This window comes from Canis lupus, chromosome 34 (assembly GCF_003254725.2).
Source record: "Canis lupus dingo isolate Sandy chromosome 34, ASM325472v2, whole genome shotgun sequence".
NCBI lineage: Eukaryota > Metazoa > Chordata > Mammalia > Carnivora > Canidae > Canis > Canis lupus.
The window spans coordinates 30,419,671-30,441,828 of NC_064276.1; the positions used below are offsets into that span (position 1 = coordinate 30,419,671).

The window sequence follows — 22,158 nt, forward strand, 5'->3', positions numbered from 1 at the left end:
TGTAGTAGGCACTTTGAATTGGGTGTTAGGCATTTATAGGCTATATTAATTGAAAAATGTCATTTTCTAGTGTGTGGGCAACTTTTTTTTTTTAACTTTTAAAATAGTCTTAAATGAACAGAAGTTTGTTTTTTTTTCATTTTGTTGTATTCAAATTTATGTGTTTTTATTTTTTTAATTGTGCCTTTTGTGATCTGTTTAAGAAATATCCCCCTAACCTAACATCACAGAGTTACTCATATTTTCTTCAAGTATGTCTGTTTACTTTTTATACATAGATCTTTAATTCATCTGAGATTGATTTTTGTGTATGGTGTGAGGCATGGACCCACTTTATTTTATTTTTTTTATTTTTTTTAATTGTATTTATTTTTTTTTAATTTTTTATTTATTTATGATAGTCACACACAGAGAGAGAGAGAGAGAGAGGCAGAGACACAGGCAGAGGGAGAAGCAGGCTCCATGCACCGGGAACCCGATGTGGGATTCGATCCTGGGTCTCCAGGATCGCGCCCTGGGCCAAAGGCAGGGGCCAAACCGCTGTGCCACACAGGGATCCCTTTATTTTATTTTTTTAAATGGATAATCAATTATCCATATGAATATTTGATATTTCCCTCACTGATCCATAGTGATAGTGCTATTAGTTAATATTTCATTAATGCATGGGCCTATATCTTGTTTTGCCATCTTAATCTATTTGAATACAGAGACAAATATCATTGTGCTATATTACTGTTTTATCAGATAGGGTAAATCTTTGTGCTATTTTCTACTTCTTTAAAATGCGTTGTCTTCAACATGAAGGTTAGATAATCTTGGATGTTCCCCAAATTCACTTTACAGTGTAAGCTGGAATATCACTGAACCTGGATAATAGTTTAGGAGAATGCATATTCCTAATATATTAAGCCTTATTATATATGGACTTGGCATATATTTTCATTTATTTAGTTATTTAAAATTTTCTCCAAAATGTCCTATATTTAGTTTTAATATTTACTCTTGGTTATTTATTAATCACTTGCTATAATAAATAACATCTTAAAATACTAATATTATGAGATTGCTTACTTTTTTCTATTGCAGACAAACTTGCCAAAAATGCTGTATTTATTCACATTTTCAAAGTCACATTTGTAATTTCATTTTGTTAATATTTCTCTAGAAACTTTGCTTTCATTGCACTAATGTCTTCTCTTACTTTCATTGCCTACTTCCTTCTTTAGGTTTATTCTGTTTTCCTTTTTTCCATTTTCTTAATCAATGCACTTTAGTCATTTATATTCAGCATTTCTTTGTTTTTAATCTTAGAAGTTAAGGCTAAAATTTTTCTCTAAAACACACTTAGCTTATATCCCAATTTTGATATGAAGCATAATTGTGAACATTCAGTACTAAGGATTTCCCCCCTCCTTTTCTGTTCAGTTTATTTTTTAACTCATAAATCATTTGATAATGTGTTTTTTATTTTCCAAAGTCAAGACTGTGTGTGTGTGTGTGTGTGTGTGTGTGTGTGTGTGTGTGAAGTTTTTGTTGTTGTTTTGTTGGGTTGGGTTTAGGTTTTCATATTATTTTCTGAAGTACTATAATTTACTAACACTTTTTACATTATTTCTTTTTAGGTAGTGAACGTCTTTAGTGATGAATGTCAACATTGCATACTTAAAAAAAAAAGATTTTATTTATTTATTCATAAGAGACACAGAGAGAGGCAGAGACACAGGCAGACAGAGAAGCAGGCTCCATACAGGGAGCCTGATGTGGGACTCCATCCCGGGACTCCAGGACCATGCCCTGGGCCAAAGGCAGGCACTAAACCACTGAGCCATCCTGGGATCCTTGGCATACTTTTTTAACTTGATATAGAGACATCAGATTTTTTTATGTTTGTGTTGCCTAGCATAAATTTTCTTTACTTTTCAAATTTTGAGATTTTCTCTGTCCTTATTTTTTATCTTTTTTATAATGTTCTTTTATTTTCTTATTTTCCCTATCATCTTATCTGGTACCTTAAGATAATGGGAGCTTTATATATGCTTTGTTTATACTTGTTTTGATATTTGTTTTGTGTATTATCTTGAATTGCTTGAATTTTACTTATTCAATTTTCTCATTCTCATGGCTTGAATATTATAGACATTATTCATATTCTTTTTTTTTTCATAAATTCCCTAAGAATAAAGATTGAATTTTACTGCAACATACTTTTAGTCATTTTTTTGGAAAATCATTAAGGTGATAATATTACAAAATTAAGAGTAATTCACCTAATTTATAAATAACACTCTACGAAATTGCTTACCAAAGGCATTCCAAACAAACTGAACTCCAGCATTCCTGCAATAGACCATTCCATTTGTTCCCATGAAGCAGTATTGTCTCCTAACCAGTGTGCAGCATAGTGCCCAGATCCAGCAAAAGTTGACCGGGTGAGAATAAAGCTTCTCTTACTAGGAAAAACTTTTTCTACAGCTCTAAAAATAAAAGTAAATTTATAAATAAGTTTTATTTTTAAATAAATACAAATATTTTATCATTTTTGTAACAATTTTGTATTTATCTATGAATATTTACTTATTTAAATGCATTCCAATCAAACAAAAAATCTATTAGAAGTGGTTCAGAATTTTATTTTCTCTACCAAATTAAATAGATATTTTTTATCCATTCAATATTTGTTTTAGCATATATGGTCTAAACTCATAGAAATCCCTTTGTGATATAAAATTTAGTAAACTGAACTTGAATTCTACACATTTTTGTGGTGCAGTGATGTTAATGATGTATTAATGCCTGTATTTTCAAATATTAGTATGCAATCTTGGGATAAAAGTTACTTTTTGTTTGTTTCTAGAAGTTTATCATCCACAACTACTGGTATTATTCATCTTACCTCTACTGGTACCTGAGTATCATTGATAATTTTTTCCATAAAAGGAAAATATTCAAAAAAAGATACAGAATTTTTATGTAGTATATAAAAGTATCCAGACTTTCTTAGTAAAAATATAATGTTAATTTCAGGTGGCGTTTCTATATTTTAATCTTTATAACATTGAACTATAATGTTGCCTTTTCTTTTTATAATTTATTTCTTTATACATTTCAATATATGATGCTCTATTGAGTTTAAAAGTTAAGTAAATAAACACTATGAAGACAGTGTATAAAAGTTGTAATATCATGGTGTTTTAGGACTAGACAAATGTGTGTTTTAATTAAACTTGATCATGGTCATTTAATAATGAGAAAACTTAAAATGTATTGAGATCAGGATCTGGGTGCTATTGACTATTGCACTATAGGTCCTAATATAATGCTTGGAAAATAGTAGGCAATCAAGATATGATTGCCTTCCTTTGTACCATATTTTTTCTTTTTTGTATGCAAGTGACACATTGCTTTAGAAAATTACTTTTCTAAAATATAATTTTCAATAATCTATTATATAAAAACTACATCGAAATCCTTGATTTTGAAACATAAAGACTTATTTAGAAACAGCACTCTCCCAGGACAATTGTGAAGTTCATGCTTAGAACACAATTATATTCAGAGATAGCAAACTGATTAAAACTTTGAAACGTAATTTAAATCTTTTTTAAGCATAATTTAAATCTATGAATTAGAAAAAGAATTGCAGCTAATACTACACCACACAGTTCTTGATTAACTAAGTTCCAAATTCAGGAAGATTAGTAAAAATACTGATGCTTTTAATGCCCTAATTTTTCCATGAAAATACTATCTTTGTTTTCTTACTCTTGCTGTTTTCCAACTATTTTAGTAAATTATAACATATATTTCTACACAGTAAATATGAAAGAGATTTCTGAATGAAACTGCACTTACTTCTCTGTGGCTATAGCCATGCTGTACCCATAGAGGCTGTGAACATCATACTGCTTCCCCCAGTACTGCACAGCATCCATGCAAATAGTTTTGGAATACAGGAGTTTGTCAAGAATATCTTAGAAAAAATACGTGAGAAATGTTTTTTAAGATATATTTTGCCATTATAAACTTCATAATCCTTAAATAATGTGCTATGTAAGACCGTACTTAGTTTTAAAAAATATGAAAGACAATTGAAGCAAAGTTCTAATTAGGTCTGCAACTTCTACTCTTGTTGATTAACTGCAAGGTTTGCACTTCCACTAAGAAATACTCTGCTTCCAAATTTCAGTACTAAGTAAATTCATAGAAAAACATCCTTTAAACATATATATAGAAATATATTTATTTGTATTATACATCATATACAACCATTTTAAAGCTTTATAGCTTAGTTTATTTAAATATAATTATTTACTTTATACGTGTCAATCTGTTACACAATTACAAACCATTCAGATCTCTGCTTTTCATTTTTTTGTGCTTTCATTTGCAGGCTTATGTGGGGTTGCCATAATTATTGTCTTCTTTCTTTGTTTTTTTTCTTTCTTTAGATATACTTATTGCTATCTATCTATTCCCCTAAGAGAAAATCTTTTTGTTTTGTTTTTTTAACCCACATTTAATGATGAAAAACTTGTTTTTTAGAATATGTGAGATGTAACTATTCACATTAGGTTCATTCTAAAAACTGCACAGACTTACAGCATAGTGCTCACGGTAAGAATTTGATCATTTAAATTGTAATTTCAAACAGATTTTGTTTCTTTTCATTGATTATTTAATCATGGGCAATTTAACAGTAATAAAATCAATATGCTATACCAAGATTTAAAATCATCCTCCTTTCTTAAGCATAAAAATTTTAGCTCAAAAGTAAACAGAAACAAACAAACCAACAAAAATCACATTGATTTCAGGGTCTCAATATTGTATCAAAGTTTGTGATTTATAGATATATGCTAGAATTTGCCAGACAACAAGGCAAATTATTCTCAGTTAATGGTAAGTAAATAACCAAGTAAAATTTACCAGGAGTAAAAGGTGGATAATTCAGTTTGTTGTTATTGCATCCTTTCTGTGAACCTTGAATAAAGCTGGAAACTTCATTCATGTCCTGCATGGATATAACATAAAGAAGAGCTGATTTTAAATAATAACAGAAGTATCTTAGAAAGGATTCAGATTGTATATCACCAAAAAGTTTTTAATTTACTTAGATTTAATTGTACATGTAAAACATGAATTATAAGTTCAAGCAACTTTCTCAATAGTTAAATCAGTCCTTTCACTGTGAGTCCATCACTGTACACATTTCTAGCACATTCACTTATTCAACATAGTTTGCTCATTTCAGCTAACATTTAGCTAGCTTCTAGATGAGCATTGGTGACAGCAGGCACAGCACTTTTTGCATAGCCCTTAATTCCTATACTCTCATAAGAGAATGAAAGTGAAAATAAGGTAAATAGCATTTTTAGTATTCTAATGAAAACAGTCAGGACCTTACTGAATCCCTGTAAGAGTCTCAGGGAACCCTAGGGCAGCTGGACCATATTATGAGAACCAGTGACTTAAACATCTCTTGGAGGAAGAGCTGTGTTTATAGATTTTTTTTTTTTTTTTGCCATGTAAACCTAAGGCCCTAATATTGTCTTGCCACATCATAGCCCTGTGACCATAACTTTAAATAAAGTCTTTGAAGGGCAAAGACAATGTATATAAAGTTATATTTCACACTACACTATGATCAAGAAATAATGAAATTTTCTCCTCTGCTAATTGCATTGAAGCACTTCTATAATTTTTCAACTTTATTTTCCACAACTCTGTAATATGTAGTCTCTGCTCTCACAAAGTCATAGACTTTCTTCACACTCAGTCAAGTCCCTTGTTAATTTTATTTTCCTCAGAAGAAATATATTTTCTTTATTACTCTTCCCTTCTGTTATCCACATTATGCTCAGATGGAATTAATATGAAAAACTAAGGTTGCTTAAGGGAGGAACAAAATAAATTTCTCATTGTGATAAAAGATATTAAAAGATAAATGTTTCCATTTTCCAAATATTTTCTTAATAGTCATAAAGAAGAAAAATTATGTGGTTATTCTAAAGTATTGGGGTTATTTTATTGAAATTACCTGGAATATTCTATTCAATTTTATTTTCCTATGTCTAGCGAAATTAATATAAAGACATACTACAATTACACAGCCAATAATTTTAGGTGATCTTAAATATTTTTTCATCATGAGTCCACCAATTAAATTAAATTTAAAAACAACTTCAACTGCTGAAATTCATAATTGGGAATTGAATGACAATTAAGCTCACATAATTTTCTGAAGTGAGTGATATTTACACTAAAATTCAAAACAATAGCATGGAATTTAAATTAGAAACCTAGTAAATTATAACGCTACTTTTAAATTTGACATAAAATAAAATTTCAGCCGTTAAATAACAATACTTTTTACTGTATGTTCATTCTATCAGAACAAATCTGAGGAAAGTGAAAGAATTAAGGAACCAGTTTAGCAGTAGGATTTGGCAGTTATTCAAGTAAGAATTGGAAGCAGAATAACCACTGCTTATACATCATATAAATTAATTCAGTGATGCTTAGTGACTTTTGAAATCATACTGATTATCATGTGTTTTGCTTTTTAAGCTCAATCAAATGCTTATGTATTAGTATGAGAACAACTCTGCCTTTCTCAGATGCTCTTCCTCGTCCCATCCCCTCCCTCTCTTTGGAGATGAATCAAGTTTTTGTCTTCAGTGGCTATAGGAAATGAAGTATTCTCTATGTACAGCACAGTCAGATTCTCTTTTACTATTCCTAAAGTGTCATTTATGCCGTAACTCTGCTCTAATGGATTCAAACTGTTCCTAAGCAAAAACAAAAACAGTAATAAAATAAAACAAACAAACAAAAAAACCCAGAAACTTTTAACATGTAATACATTGAGATTGGGGCTAGAACTAAAAACAAAACTCAAGAATGGAATGCAAGTTTTTATTTCTATCAGCAACTAGATATTATTGTGATCTCAGTAGTTCTGTTGTCAAATAGCTAAAGCCTCACTCTCTATCTTCATTTTATTCATCATAAATAATCCTGAAGATTATGCTACCCTCTAACTCAGTTGCAGGTTTTCAGCTAAAAACACAATTTTCTTTTTTGTATTCTCCACGGCATACTTGTTTTATTGATGGTGCAAAGTAAATGCTTCTTAACAAAGTTAACTGATTAAATAAATAATCACTGAATGAATAATGAGCAATTCATGAAAGTAGAGATATTGTGTAACCATACAGCCAAAGAAAAGTATAGCTATCCGTAGGACATCCATTATCTCCTTCCAAAATTCTGTGCAGTTGTAATACCTTTGAATAAAATCCCTGATGGTCTCTCTGTATTCAGGTTTATTAGATTTTTTTTCTGAAATACAGAATTCTGGAATCACCAACTAGTTTCATTCCCCAAATGTGATTGTGGTTTCCATAACAAAAGACACTAAATCATTGACTATCATCCAGTATCATTGTATATAATAAACCCAGAAGCAAGCAATCAATAGTTATAGATATAAAACTTCATTCAAAGAAACTTTGCCTACTGCAATTGTGATTTGTTTTACCCCATAAATTACTAAAAAGAAAGTTTCTAAAGGCTGAGGACTCATTTATTATTATAGCCCACATTGCACATTGTTGCAATCGCTTGAATACTGTAGACTATAAATATTTTTAGAATTGCATTACTTATCTCCAAATCTTAACTGTTTTCAAACATAAATTATGAGTCAGAAAAATATAGCACCTTGTGACAGAAATGAAATTTATTCTATAAAGGGTATTACTGAAGAAGAAAACTCTCCATTTACAGTTTTAGTTTTTATTCTTTTCTAACTCAGGAACATGACAGTTTTGAATTTATACATTCTAGAAAAATATTCTAAAATTTTTTAGTTTCATGTTCAATACATTACAAAATACACCTTGTCAACTTAATAATTGTTTTATAGAAAAATAATTCTACATTAATTGTTCAAAATTACTGGTTTAAAATAACTACTTACAATCCAAAGTCCATCATATTTCACTTCTTGATAGAAAATGCTGCATTCATTTGCCCACCAATCTATGCAGTTTGGATTAGTAAAGTCAGGGAATACTGTTAATCCTGGCCATACCTAAAAGAATAGATCATTCACATACACATAAAAAAGGAAAATAGTGATAATACAGTTATTGAGTGGAAAATAGTAAAAAAATATTAAAGTTATTATACTGTACCATCTATATATTTTTAAATTTTTTCTTTCTTTTTCTCTTCTACTTTTTCTGGGAGAGAGAAAAAGTGTGAGTGGGGGCAGGGGAGGAAGGGCAGGGGACAGGGCAAGAATCCCAAGCAGGCTCAATGCTCAGCTCGGTGCCCGACACAGGGCTAGATTTCACAATCTTGAGTTCATGACATGAGAAATTAAGAGTCAGACATCCAACCAACTAAACTGCTCAGGCGCCCATTGTACCATCTGTATTTATAATAATCTTAGGCCTACTTTAAAATGCATTTAAGTGACAGTAAAGTAGATAAAGACCATAAAGCATATAGGAAGGCAAAAATATAAGAGCATGGAATAAGGCTGGTCTTTTGATTGCAATTAAATTTATTTCTTAGCATCCTCCTAGGTTAGGTTAAAAACAAACAAAAACTATATAATATATTCATTGTCTGATAAAAGAAAGTATACTATTTAATTTCCAAAAAGGCATTTGCTTCCAAGAAATTCAAGTAAAAAGAAGTCTTTTTATATTTATTTTTTGTTTAATGAGAATATGACACTTGTTATGTGATGGGTAGTGTTCCAAGAATTATTATAATTATTAGCTCATTTAATCTTCACTAGAACTATAGGAGAGAGGCATTATTTTTTAATCACTACTTTACAGACGAGTTATTTACTATAATTAAACTCACTCTGCAGATGAGAGAAGTGATAAACAGAGATGTTAAGTACATTTTTCAAGATCACACCACTAATATGTGGCACAGAAGGAATTCAAACATAGCAAACACATCTGAGTCCATGCTATTAAACACTGTACATATTATGCTATCTTTTTGTGATTTATACTTCTTCAAATTATCTACTTATTACTTAAAATCATGACAGGCAAGAGAAATTCAGTTTAACGTGGTCTGAAATAAATCATATTGTATCATATACTAATTATGAACAAAGCATATTCTGTGAGATACTAATAGGCATTATGAGAAAAAAAAATTCAACTTTTATTTCCTGATGGAACCCCTATGTATTTGAATAGACTTTCACCAGAATTTTTGACTGATGACTGTAATAAAAAGTGATAGAATATTCTTCATTATAGTAAATAATGCTATAATAAACATGTTTTTTATAAATCGACATTATCTCTTACTTTATTTTCTTTGACTAAAGTACAGAAGTGGAGTTACGAAGTCAATATAGTTAGGCCTTACAGTTTTGATATGTCTTAAAGGTGTCTCCAAAAGAATTTTTGTTCTTGTTAAAATTATGCATTTGAGATCTTCTGTTTCCTAACTCTGCTTATATTAGCTCTGTGACATTAGGAAAGTTACTATGCCTTTCTCAAATTCACTTCTTCACCTATAAAGTAAGAATTCTAATCATAGCTATCTCATTATTTTATTATGAGGATTAAACATAAATCATAAAATTTAATATCCAGTATTCAACTTATATAAGTAATTATTTTACACATCAAATTACTAGAATCTAATAATTTGTAATCTAAGTTATATTTTGTTAGTTTTGTTTTAATGTGCATAGCATTGAAAATTACCTGTCTTCTTACAAAAAATGTTTTAGAGATCACTGAAATATTTCCTCTGTCTAAAAAATTATTTACACAATTAAAATACCAAGTCCTGATTTGTAAGCAAACACACACATACTCTTACAAAAACTTTGTGGTTACCCAACAGAATATCTCAGCAACACAACTTTAATGAATATAATAATTTACCTCTCCAATAATTGCTGTAGTCCCATCTGAATCATTTACCCACACATTTTTTGCATTTCCCCTGTCATAGGTTTCATATGCTGCTCCATTGGCAAGCTTATCTATGGAAATTGCAGGGTCCTAACAATAGAAAGAAAAAAACTATTAAAAAATCTATTAAGATACAAATGCATAAATACTAAAAACAAATTAATAAATAATGTCATTACCAAGATGATGACATATTTCTGTCCATGGTCATGTAAATCTTGAACAAATTCAGGGAGCCCCTGAAATGCAACTTTGTCATAAGTAAAATCTTTCTTGGCTTCCATATAGTCAACATCAGTGACTTGTGTATCCTGAAAATTAGTAGAGTATATTTCAACAAATAGTAATGAAAGAACTCCAATCACTCTAACCTTTAGGTCCAATGAATTTGTATTATAAACATAATGATTAAAAAGTAAATGAACTTAGATCTTCTATTTCACTAAAAACACAGTGAAATTGTTTATAAAACTAATTTTTTAATTGTAAAGTAAATAAGCATTAAATGATTATTCACGCTTGTTTCCATGATGATCACTGGATAAGTACTATATTTTATATATGGAAATCATTGTATAGAAAACAAAATATACATATTACACAAAATGCTTTACATTTTAATTATATTAAAAAGCACATAGACTGTAAAAGTTAATCCATATTAAAAAACTGAATGTCACGTTCACTGTTAAAAATATATTCTATTCTAATATAACTCATAATCAGTTATTAAAATTTCAAGAAGACTTGGCTTTGCGTATGGGTTTAAAAAACACTTTATCATTAAAATGCAGTTTAATAATTCATACTTATATCATATTATATAATGCTGACAATCCCTACATTTATAATTATGTGATAATATTTAGCTTGGTGTTATAGTCCCACAAACCCTTGATCCCACTTACAAATGGTATGCCAGCATCTCTATTTCTTTTTACCACTTCTTTCACTACATCAAGTGACTTATAATTCCAGCGACTCAGTTGGAATCCAAGACTCCAATAGGCTGGCATTGCTGGTCGTCCAATGAGCTTTAAGTAAATGAATATTTGATTAATTTCAATAAGGAGCATTAAAATTATTATTAATACGCTTCTTATTCTATTATCTCTAGTGTTTATTTGAGTTAAATTACATATTTTGAAAAATATTTAGTGTTACCTGAATTCTATGCCCTGGATATTCTATTAGAACTTTATTATAAAACACTTTACATTTTGTCCCTAATCTCTGTTTTGTTAAAAATTAGAAAGTTAGCTCTTAAAAAAATAGCATTTGCAAAGGTATATTCTGCCGAGCATGCAAAGTTAAAAAAGAGAATATAAAAATAGCATCAAAGAGAAAAAGAAAATTGTCCCACCATACCCTCACTTCCTGTAGCAATAGAATGAATGAATAAGTGAACAAAATGGTCCTCATGTAAGAAAAAAAAATGTTTAAAAGTATACAATTTCTATCCCCTTATATTTTGACACATATTTTTCTCCTTTTCTAAAGATTAATATTTTCAAAATATTTATAAAATATGTGTTCTGTAAGCTCCAACCCAGTTATTATATCAAGTACTTGTCTCATTCACATGCAGGGCATTGGCTTCTCCCCATGGGCCAACAAGAGTCTTCTGTGCACACTCTCTGTGCGCACCAGCAACAGCATATCAGTGTGTCATCACAACAGAGGACATAATTTTGCAATTGGAAATATGGGTGTAACTAATAGTAATTGTTTTCACTAAAACAAAGTATTAGGTTATATAAAGACATTTGTAACATAAGACTTTATTGGCGTGATGGATTTTTAAAATATAGGCACATGTGTATATATTCCATGATTTCTTATCACATATGTCTAAAAAGCTACAATGTAACATTTAAAAAAATTACTCATATTGAATTATTGTATTCTACTCATTAAACACTAAATTTATTTTAAAAATAAATTAGTATCAAAACCAAAAACATTAGCATTTTAAAACTCATTTCATAAACATCTTAGACTTCATAGAATTTCATTAAAGATTAGGACATGTAATTGAAATGTCTGTGTGTGTGTATCATATATACATGGCATAATTTATTTTGAATAAAAGTTTACAAAATATGATTATATATCATATTAATTTATATATTATTTTAAACTTTATATATAAACTTTGTTTTTAAAACTATTTGGTCAGTCTAATAAATTCAATTTTAAATATTAAAATATTGAAACCTCTAGTGGGCTAGCTTATGCAGAAAAAAATTGTTTTTCTTCAAACAAGAAATAAAGCTCTTTTTCCTATTATCTACATAACTATTATCTACATCACAGTGATTAATTGTGCCATATTCTACATAACAATTGTATCTTATTGCTAAAAATCAAGTCTCTGCAAGGCTATCCATAAAAATAAAGCAAGTGTGCATTATACGCTATGCTACGTGTATGCTGTATTCATACACCACACATGACTCAAGCTCAGCTGCTGCTGACCATAGACTTTACTCAGCACATAACAGACAACAATCTAAGCTAATATCTCACAAATCCAATGTCAAATTCTTTCTAAAATGTACTATCCACTGTTTTGATAGTTTGATTACCATATGCACAGTCTGTCTAAAGCTCAGCCTAGCACTGTAATTATGACTTAGTATGACAGACTGTAAATTTTGTGTGCTTTTCTGAAATGCATATTTCTTAATAGCAATTTAGGAAATGTTAGGCACTGTAAATTATTTACTTGTGTAAGACCCTACCTACTCTCATTTCACATTTTTGGATCCTAATTAAAGAAAGTTTTTGATAGTAATTACTTCTCCTTTAACATCATTTTAGCAAATGGGAATTGTATATCAGAGATATATCAATTAAACAAGATTTTAAATTTAGGTAGAGTCCTTAAATCTTATGCCAATAAAAATAATTTATTTTTCTGTAATAACACTAGGAATTATATATTCCAACATTCACAGATCATGTAAAAAAACTTATACAGAAGAAATACAATGTTATATTTTAGAAGCAGGCTCAAGATAAGCCCTGGATTCCTTAACTCTCTAACCCATCTTGGATTTAGGTACATGAAGACATTATTTAATAGGTAAGGAGGAGTTGCTTAGAAGATATAAGACTCCAGACTATATTTCAAAATCTGCCCTTCTATGCCTCAGCATCAGAGCCAACTCTCCTGGAGTTTACCTACTGTGCAGCAAATTAACAGCAAATTTCATTAGCCCTTCTTATAACTCACTTGTCCTCTAGGATTTTTATCAACAAGGTGTATGACCTGTACATCTGTTGCCTATCCTCAGCCTTGAATATAGATACCTCCCTCTGCTTTATCTCACCAAAGTAGGTCATGAATAAGTAAAGATTTAATATGCACTATTTCAAAGAAATCCAACTCTTGAACTCAGTTGCCTAGAAGCAACAAAAATTTGATATCAGAAATATAGACATTTATTATATACATAGTTTTCATGGTATTGGAAAAATAAAAACCACCTACTCATACCCAAAAAATGGTAAGATTTAAAAATATATTTAGCTAAGAAGCTGCAGATATCTTAAATAAAATTAGACATGTGAGACGAAAGAAAATTATGGTAGAAAATAACTTTATAAAATATATGTAAAACATACCTCTTGATACTGTTGAACTACCTGTTCTGGTGTATCTCCTAGAAAGATGTAAAAGTCCAGAATTCCACCAGTAACTCTGTAAGTTACTACTGGAGTAGGCTGGATGAAAATTTCTACAAATAAAATTGGAGAAGCATACATAATTAGTAAAAATAAACACAGTGGTAAAATAATTGCAGTGCTTCATATCAACCACATATTTTTACACTGTTTTAAATAATTAAGGTAAAATAAGATACTGAAAATAGGCAGAATATAGGAGAATAATAGAATGCTACCATATATGAGGTTTATGATAGGATATCCCAGATGTTTCTTTTTACAGATGTTGGCAGAGTCTCACCCTGGAAACTGCATAGCAAAGGATCAGTCCTTTTACAATAAATATATTGTTTTCTAAAATTGGATTTCAATTAGTTATTTTATTTATTTTTTTAAGATTTTATTTATTTATTCATGAGAGACAACAGAGAGAGGCAGAGACATAGGCAGAGGGAGAAGTAAGCTCCTTGTGGGGAGCCCAATGTGGGACAAGATCCCAGAACCCCAGGATCATGACCTGAGCTGAAGGCAGATGCTCAACCACTGAGCCACCCAGGCGTCCCTCAGTTATTTTGGTTGTAGATTCTCTAAAAGACCATATTACCTATCACATGCTAATATCTAAGAATAAAAGTTTTTATTTTTTTCTGATTGTAGACAATATGCCTGGATAACCATATGATATACTGTTCTTGCTGGGACATTGTTCAATTTTGTAGCTTTTTATTATCACTGATTCATCTGTTAAACATTAGTGTTGTACTCACAACATTTAAAAACATATTCTATATTAATGAATTATAATAAGCTAGAAAATTAATCTTCCTTTTTTCTCTCCCCATATGGACCTTTCTCTTTTATGGTTATAGTGGTACATTAACTTATCTTAACAAGTGAGGCTGTGGAAATAGGAATATTCTTTTTCATGAATGTGTTCATTGTTTCTCTGAAGGGACAAGAAAGTCCCTGAATATCATAACATGGTACACTCTCCCGAAAATAGAAACAGTGATAAGCAAAATTCCATTGTTATACTCACTCATACAAAACCTGCTTGTAATAATTTCACATAATAAATCATTACCAATAGAGTGTATTCTGACATACAATACCTATGATTGGAATAAGAGAGGGTCCTAAAATTGAAGTTAAACCTCATTGAAATATATTATCAGATAAATTGCTCTTACCCATTGCATTGCTGTTCATTAAGAAAACACCAAATGATTTTCCAGTCTCGTCTTCAATACACATGAAGAATGTATGATGGCCATATAAATTATTATTATTCTGTAGGGCAAAAATTTGAAAATTAATTTTTAAAGTATATTTAAACAATAAAATTATATAATTAAAATGGCCTATATTGGGGCACCTGGGTGGCTCAGTCAGTTAAGCGTCTGCTTTTGTCTCAGGTCCTAAGATAGAGCTCCATGTCATGCTCCCTGCTCAGTGGGGAGCCTGCTTCTCCCTCTCCTTCTGCCCTGCTTGTGCTTTCTCTCTCTCTCTTTCAAATAAATAATCCTTAAATAAATAAATAAATCCATAAATAAATAAATAAATAAATAAATAAATAAAATAGCCTTTATTCCAATTTGTTTCTGTAATTTACTCTTCATATCTCTATACTAATTTCCTCTACTATACATAACCATATGAAACACTGTAGCAAAAAAAAACTTATTTTAATTATTAATATGTTTATACATAAAATATATAACAATCTATTCATTAAGAATACTTTATGTTTTATTATGATTGAGTTTTAATAAGCTATTAATGATAAGAAAATCGCATATTTATTCATTATGCCCTATGTTTGCCCAAGGCACTTCACGGAATTCCAAGGTAATGTCTATTCTCATAAAACTTCTGCAGTTCATTTGCTAAGAGCTAATGAGTATGTGAAATGGTTGAGACCAACTGGAAACACACTTGAAAAGTAAAGGAAAAAAAGAATGTTTAGCTGGAAATGGAAGTTCAAAGGAAAGAATGTATGAAAAAAAAAAAAAGGAAAGAATGTATGGAGTATAGCTAAGAAGTTCTCAGCCTGGTGTTTATTAATAAATAAACAGTGTAATAAAAGTGTTTATTAAGTGTTCATTACAGATAGAGATGCTATAAAAATAATTGTTAGAATTATTATTAGTTTATTAATAATTGTTCTCTACCAAATGAAGATCTTTAAAGCAACAATCCACTTATTCATTTGGGGAAATGAAATAGTTAACACTGGCATTTTTTTAAAAAAATCACTAAGAGTTGACTCAAAGCAATCATGAATCAAAAAAAATATTTTTTTAATGATATGGTCTTTGTCCTGAAGAATCTCATATTTTAGAAGTATAGTTACATATAAATACATATACTAACCTGTGGTGACTGTCATACTAAAATATGAATAAAGGGTTAGAAAATAAAGACTAATTCCGCATAGGGAATTTGGGAGAAGTTCTTAGGAGGTTGAACTTCAAATTAGCTCTCAGTGACTTATTGTACAAATGATAACCTCAAGTTTCAGTGTTTACAAAAGGAACCAATCCCCAGATATATAAACGTATGGAAGATTATCATATGTTATGGAAGAGGAAGAAGCAGGTGTAGATATACAACATAATGTCCAATAAATAGGCAGACACCGTATAATGCAAAGTGATATAGAACACAGTATTTAGAATTATTCTAGTGCAATGACTAGTCATGGATAGATTTTTGTTTTGTTTTTGCTTTTGTTTTTTTAAGTAGGCTCCATGCCTTTAGCATAGAGTCCAATATGGGGCTTGAACTCACAGCTGTGAGATCAAAATCGAAGCTGAGATCAAGAGTCAGATGCTCAACAGCTCAGATGCCCCACGATGGATACGTTTAAGCATAAGGACTGAAAAGACAATGACAAAATCTAAAAATCAAAATCAAAGAAAATATTCATAAACTAACTATATCTATTTAAGTATTCATAAAATATGTTGGTTACTTTTTGAGTTAACTTAGGACTTTACTATAAATCCTCACCCCCCCAAAAAAATAAAAATAAAAATAAAATAAATCCTCACCCCTAAAGTAAACAAGCTTCTGGATTAAGTATCACTGACATCAAATAAATGATGGTTACAAATAGTCTAAAATTATCAACTGCTCCAATATATTGTATTTATTAAAAAATAAAAGATAGTTCCTTACATCACCAGGAAGTTGATCCCGGGTAAAAATTGGCCATGTTTTCCAGTTTAAATCATGACGAAATCTCTTATGAATATGTTCCCCAATACCATACATATATTCACTAGGAAGTTTGGTTGAGATCTGTAAATACTGGTCAGAGTAAACCAGGGGACCAATGCTGGTATCAAATCTGTACAATAAAATAAATAAGTAAATAAATTATTTAGAAACATACAAATCTTCTACCAAATAAGGGTCTATGTTATCATCCAGAATATTTCATTTTAAATATCATTTCTTGGACTATATGAATTGCATCATAAACAGAATTTGTTAATTCCATCAACACAATTTGCTTCATCACCACCAATATGATTCTTCATACACATCCTTTCTTTTAACTTTTATAACAATCCTAAAGCATAACTACCATTGTTTTTAAAGATTTTCTTTATTTATTCATGAGAAACACAGAGAGAGAGGCAGGGACACAGGCAGAGCGAGAAGCAGGCTCCATGCAGGAAGCCGATGGGCTCCAGGATCATGCCCTGAGCCAAAGGCAGATGCTCAATCGCTAAGCCACCCAGGCATCCCCATAACTACCATTATCAATTCCATTTTACAAATAATACAAATTGGGAAAATTAATTTATGCTTTCTAACGAGACAAATTGGGAAGCAGCGGAGCCAGATTTCAAACCCAGTTCTGCCTTGCTCCAAACACAGTTTTAAAATACAGTCGCATACTGGCTTTCATACCTCTAGCATACGTATTAGGATTAATGAAATTCAAAATAATTTTTCCAAAATGAAAAAGACTGTATGTTTGAGGCATATCAAATATATACTACAAGAAATGCTATATAGCATTTAACACTTTTGTTATTTAACATAATGTCAATTGAAAATTATTAAAATATATTTAAGAAAAGTAATTGCTAAGATTTGATCTTGACACCTGCTTAATTAACCTTCTTAGAGACGTGAGACCATTTATCTTGAAAATCACTAAAACCCTTGCTACAAATATCCCTCAAAATACATTCATAATGAAGGCATTTGAGCAATATTTAATTTAGTTATTATATATGCTTTCATATACATTTCCTATATGCATATATAAATTCCTTTAATATTACTATGGGAATTAGCCCTTTTCTGAATAGTAACTATTTGATCCTACTAACTGGCAACAAAATATGATAAGCAATAGGGAAAGGACACAATAAGAATTCTAGCCATGTAAAAATATAGGTAAAGCTAAAATTCTATCAGTGATGCTCTTTACCTTCACCTTTGGTTGGCTCCAATTTGTATATTTTCATTCACCTTCTCATACCTTTCATCCACAGGAAATAAAACTCTTTTTCCATTATTCTTTACAAGGATGTACACTCACCCTCTCTGGGGAGGAAATTATTTTTTTCAAGAAATGCCTTAAAATTAAAACTTTCCTAATTCTATGATAATAGAATAAAATTGACCAGTTATTTTGACCAGAAATGTAAAATAAGATACTTACAAAATTCTCCCATTGCTTTTTCTAATGACTTTGATGCTGAATGGATTATTTATAACCTGTACATCATACAATGTATTAGAAGCTGCAGTTCCAGTAAATTCTTTTACAAACTGGTGAGGGACTTCATATCTTTTGTTATTTGGATCAGTAATCTGCAAATATTTAAACAAATTAGCATTATTTGATTCAAAACCATTATTTCACTTTCCAATTCTGAATTATCAAATGCAAGTTTTGAATGAAAAAACCTAAATGTAATAATTTAATAGAGGAGCTATTAATCTAGTCAAACTTAATATTGTTGAATGGTTATGCACAGAATTGTATAAATTATTAAGGAATATAGAATTGGTTATAAAAGTATTGTATATAATATAAAGATTTGTATTGACTGATTTAAAATATACAGAAACTAATGATAGTATTACCAAATATTTATTTTTGAATACCGTGTTTTTGTGAATATAAAAATTGTTATTGCTTTTCAGTGTTCATCCCCTTAGAAATCCCATGAAGATTTTGAATTTGCTTAAAAAAAAACCCTCTTAATTCTTGTGAAATTGCTTTAAAAAGTAATATACAAGAGATACGGTGTTGTTTTCACATTCAAATCCAAAAGACCATGCAAGTAAACAACTTGCTTTAAAAATAGCAAAAATTAGTTTATTTAAAACCATGAATAAAAGTGATACCAGTAAAAAAGAACTAGTAAGTATAAGTCCCATTTATAGAGCACAATTAATGTTTCTTAAATTGTAAACTAATTCTTCATCCTAGTCTGGGTTGAAATAATAAAAATTACTAAAGTTTATTGAGTATCTATTCTTCTCAAGACACTGTATCCAATATTTTACACTGACTATAGTATGAAATTCTAACTGCTGGAGAAATTAATGTTACATTTCAGTACACAGGTTCAAGTAAGTGACATAACTAGCCCAATTAGTCCTTTGCTTTGGAATAAATAGTTCTTAAGAGGGAAAAATGTCTTGGTAAAATGAAGGGTATGATCATAACTGCTTTTCATAATTCTCTTTATAAATAAAAAACAAACCTTAAACCGGAAACGATTGGCTGTTTGGTTTTGAGTTGTGAAGAGAACACGGGTAATGTCATTTCCAAACAATGTAGGTGAAGATATCCTGTTTAATGTGGCTTCAAGTCCTTAAAGGAAGAAAAAGTTGTCATGACTGATGATTTTATTTATAAAGATTAGAAAATATTAAATATTTTATAATAATATTTCCTTTATCACAAAATATGACTTATTTTGTTATTTGGAAAATATAATTATGCAAAAAAATAAATCCTTGACATAAACAATTTAAACATTCTTATGTACAAACTTTCCATTTGATTCTATTTAAGATATTTATCCAAAGAAAAATTTTAAACATATTTTTTGTTTTCCACTTAAAATATATTCTTTTGGATCACTAATAACAGAACATTTCTCACCAGTACTTGTTGCTGTCAGTTGTCCAACATTATAACCATGGTTATCTACGAAGAAGCACCAAGGAATAATAGAGTTATTCCATGGCTTCCAGCAGCAACCTCGCATTGCACAAACTGCCTGATAAAACATTTGTAAAAGAAACCATAAGTTACTACTCTTATCATGTGCCAGGCTCTATTTTTCTAAAACATTCATTCCAATAAATGTTTGAATTAAATGTTTGAAAAACAAGCTTATTTCTTCAAGAATATGTTAAAGCATCATCTATTATCTTGTTCCTTTCACTTGGGAGAAATATAAATTGAATTAATTTACACCCTACCAGGAATTGATGCTCTTAGTTGTGATTTATCAAATCAACATATTAATACACATTATTACAAACCTATGATTTTTCTTTGCTGTTAAGTTTTTTTTAAGATTTTATTTATTGGGATCCCTGGGTGGCGCAGTGGTTTAGCGCCTGCCTTTGGCCCAGGGCGCGATCCTGGAGACCGGGTATCGAATCCCACGTCGGGCTCCCGGTGCATGGAGCCTGCTTCTCCCTCTGCCTGTGTCTCTGCCTCTCTCTCTCTCTCTGTGACTATCATAAATAAATAAAAATTTAAAAAAAAAGATTTATTTATTTTATTCATTTGACAGAGAAAGAAAGCACACAAGCAGGGGCAGCAGCAGGCAGACAGAGAGGGAGAAGCAGGTGCCTCACTGAGCCAGGATGCTGACACATGGCTCGATTCCAGGACCCTGAGATCATGATCTGAACCAAAAGCAAACGCTTAAATGACTGAATTACTCAGGTACCCCAACTTTTAATTTTTTTATTTGAATAAAGCAATCTACAGGTTCAATACAATCCATATCAAAATACCAGCATTTTTCACGGAATCAGAACAAATAATACTAAAATTTGTATGGAACCAGAAAAGATCCCATGTAGCCAAAGTAATCTTAAGCACTAAAAACAAAGCTGAAGGTATCACAATCCCAGATCTCAAGTTATACTACTGAGCCTATATATATATATATATATTTTTTTTTTTTTTTTTTAATGTCCTGCCCTGGGTGCCTAGGTGGCTTAGCTGGTTAAGTATCCGACTCTTGATCTTGGCTCAGGTTGTGATCTCTGGGTCACGGGATTGGGCTCCATGCTCAGCACACAGAGTCTGCTTGTCCCTCTCCCTCTGCTCCTCTTTTTTTTTCCTCTCTCTCAAATAAATAAAATCTTTTTAAAAATTTTTTTAAAAAAGTAAAAGTTCCTGCCCTATGAGGAATTATAATCTATTCTGTTGTCATGTAGTCAACCCAGAAATATTGAAATATTTTTGTGTATCAATTATGTATCAAGCTACAAGTGAATTTTGGCTGCCCTGAATTCAAGCCTACAGAAAATGCTTAAGACAGTTAGTTCCAGCCACTTATTAGTTCAGTACTTAAGTAAACAAGTTAAACTAATTTATGGGCCAGGTGTCTCAACTAGTTGAAGACCTTATATCCAATGGATAATATAAAACACTGAACTCTTGAGTAGTATTATGATCTGTATGGAAAGATTATGTGAAGTGGAAAAAGTTCTAAATGCTTATATACCAAAAGTGGTAATGCTGTGTGCTAACATTGGTATAATTAAAAATCTACTTAATATTTAAATTTAATAGTGTGAAACACTTTCATATGAGCATCTATGGTATTTTTTCTTGGTTATTTGCCTTGAAAAAAAGTGTAAAGCCTACATTTTTAGTAGCTGACATGTTAACTTCTCTCCTACTACAACATAAAATTAAAATGGCTTCAGATACACATATGCATGCAAATGGTAAGTACAACTGGTTCTGATATTTTAGAGGGTCATTACCTATCAGAATATAAAGTATGTGTGACTTCTATCAGGCAATTTTCCCTTTACAGTAGTCTTTCTAAAAGACTTTTTTAAAAGGTTGGTACAAAAAAAAATAAATAAAAATAAAAATAAAAGGTTGGTACAAACAAAGAGGCAGAATTACATGTAGATACACTGATTTGGGAAGGTGTAAGGTTCTAAGAAAAAAATAAATAAGCAAATTACAATCACATTTTGCTAAAATAGAAAATATACATTAAAATGGAATTAGATGAAGTTCTTCCAAACATACTGTATTGGGTTACTAGGTGTTGTAACGGCCATAAACAGGGTTGTCTGAATCAACAGAAATGTATTTTCTCACAGTTCTGGAGTCTAGAAGTCCTGCTTCAAGGTGGTAGCAGAACCATGCTCCCTCTAAGGCTCTAGGGAAGACTGCTTCCTTGCCTGTTCCTAGGTTCTGATAGCTCCTGGTAATCTAGAATTTCTTGATTTGAAGATGCCTTACTCCAATCTCTACTTCCATCTTTACTCTGCC

The 22,158-nt window shown here is 30.4% G+C and overlaps 1 protein-coding gene across 1 annotated transcript in view; it reads right to left on the minus strand.

Moving 5' to 3' along the window:
* Positions 1–22,158, minus strand: part of SI (sucrase-isomaltase) — an 88,849-nt gene that overhangs the window by 61,240 nt on the left and 5,451 nt on the right. Inside the window, exons 4-16 of the mRNA XM_025425462.3 lie at positions 19,783–19,900; positions 19,379–19,488; positions 18,325–18,476; positions 16,821–16,992; positions 14,831–14,930; positions 13,599–13,711; positions 10,877–11,002; positions 10,148–10,279; positions 9,939–10,058; positions 7,985–8,098; positions 4,930–5,014; positions 3,856–3,973; positions 2,306–2,477 (exon numbers count right to left, since the gene is read on the minus strand). Coding sequence (XP_025281247.3) covers positions 2,306–2,477; positions 3,856–3,973; positions 4,930–5,014; positions 7,985–8,098; positions 9,939–10,058; positions 10,148–10,279; positions 10,877–11,002; positions 13,599–13,711; positions 14,831–14,930; positions 16,821–16,992; positions 18,325–18,476; positions 19,379–19,488; positions 19,783–19,900 — 1,632 coding nt within the window. The remainder of the gene's footprint in view (positions 1–2,305; positions 2,478–3,855; positions 3,974–4,929; positions 5,015–7,984; positions 8,099–9,938; positions 10,059–10,147; positions 10,280–10,876; positions 11,003–13,598; positions 13,712–14,830; positions 14,931–16,820; positions 16,993–18,324; positions 18,477–19,378; positions 19,489–19,782; positions 19,901–22,158) is intronic.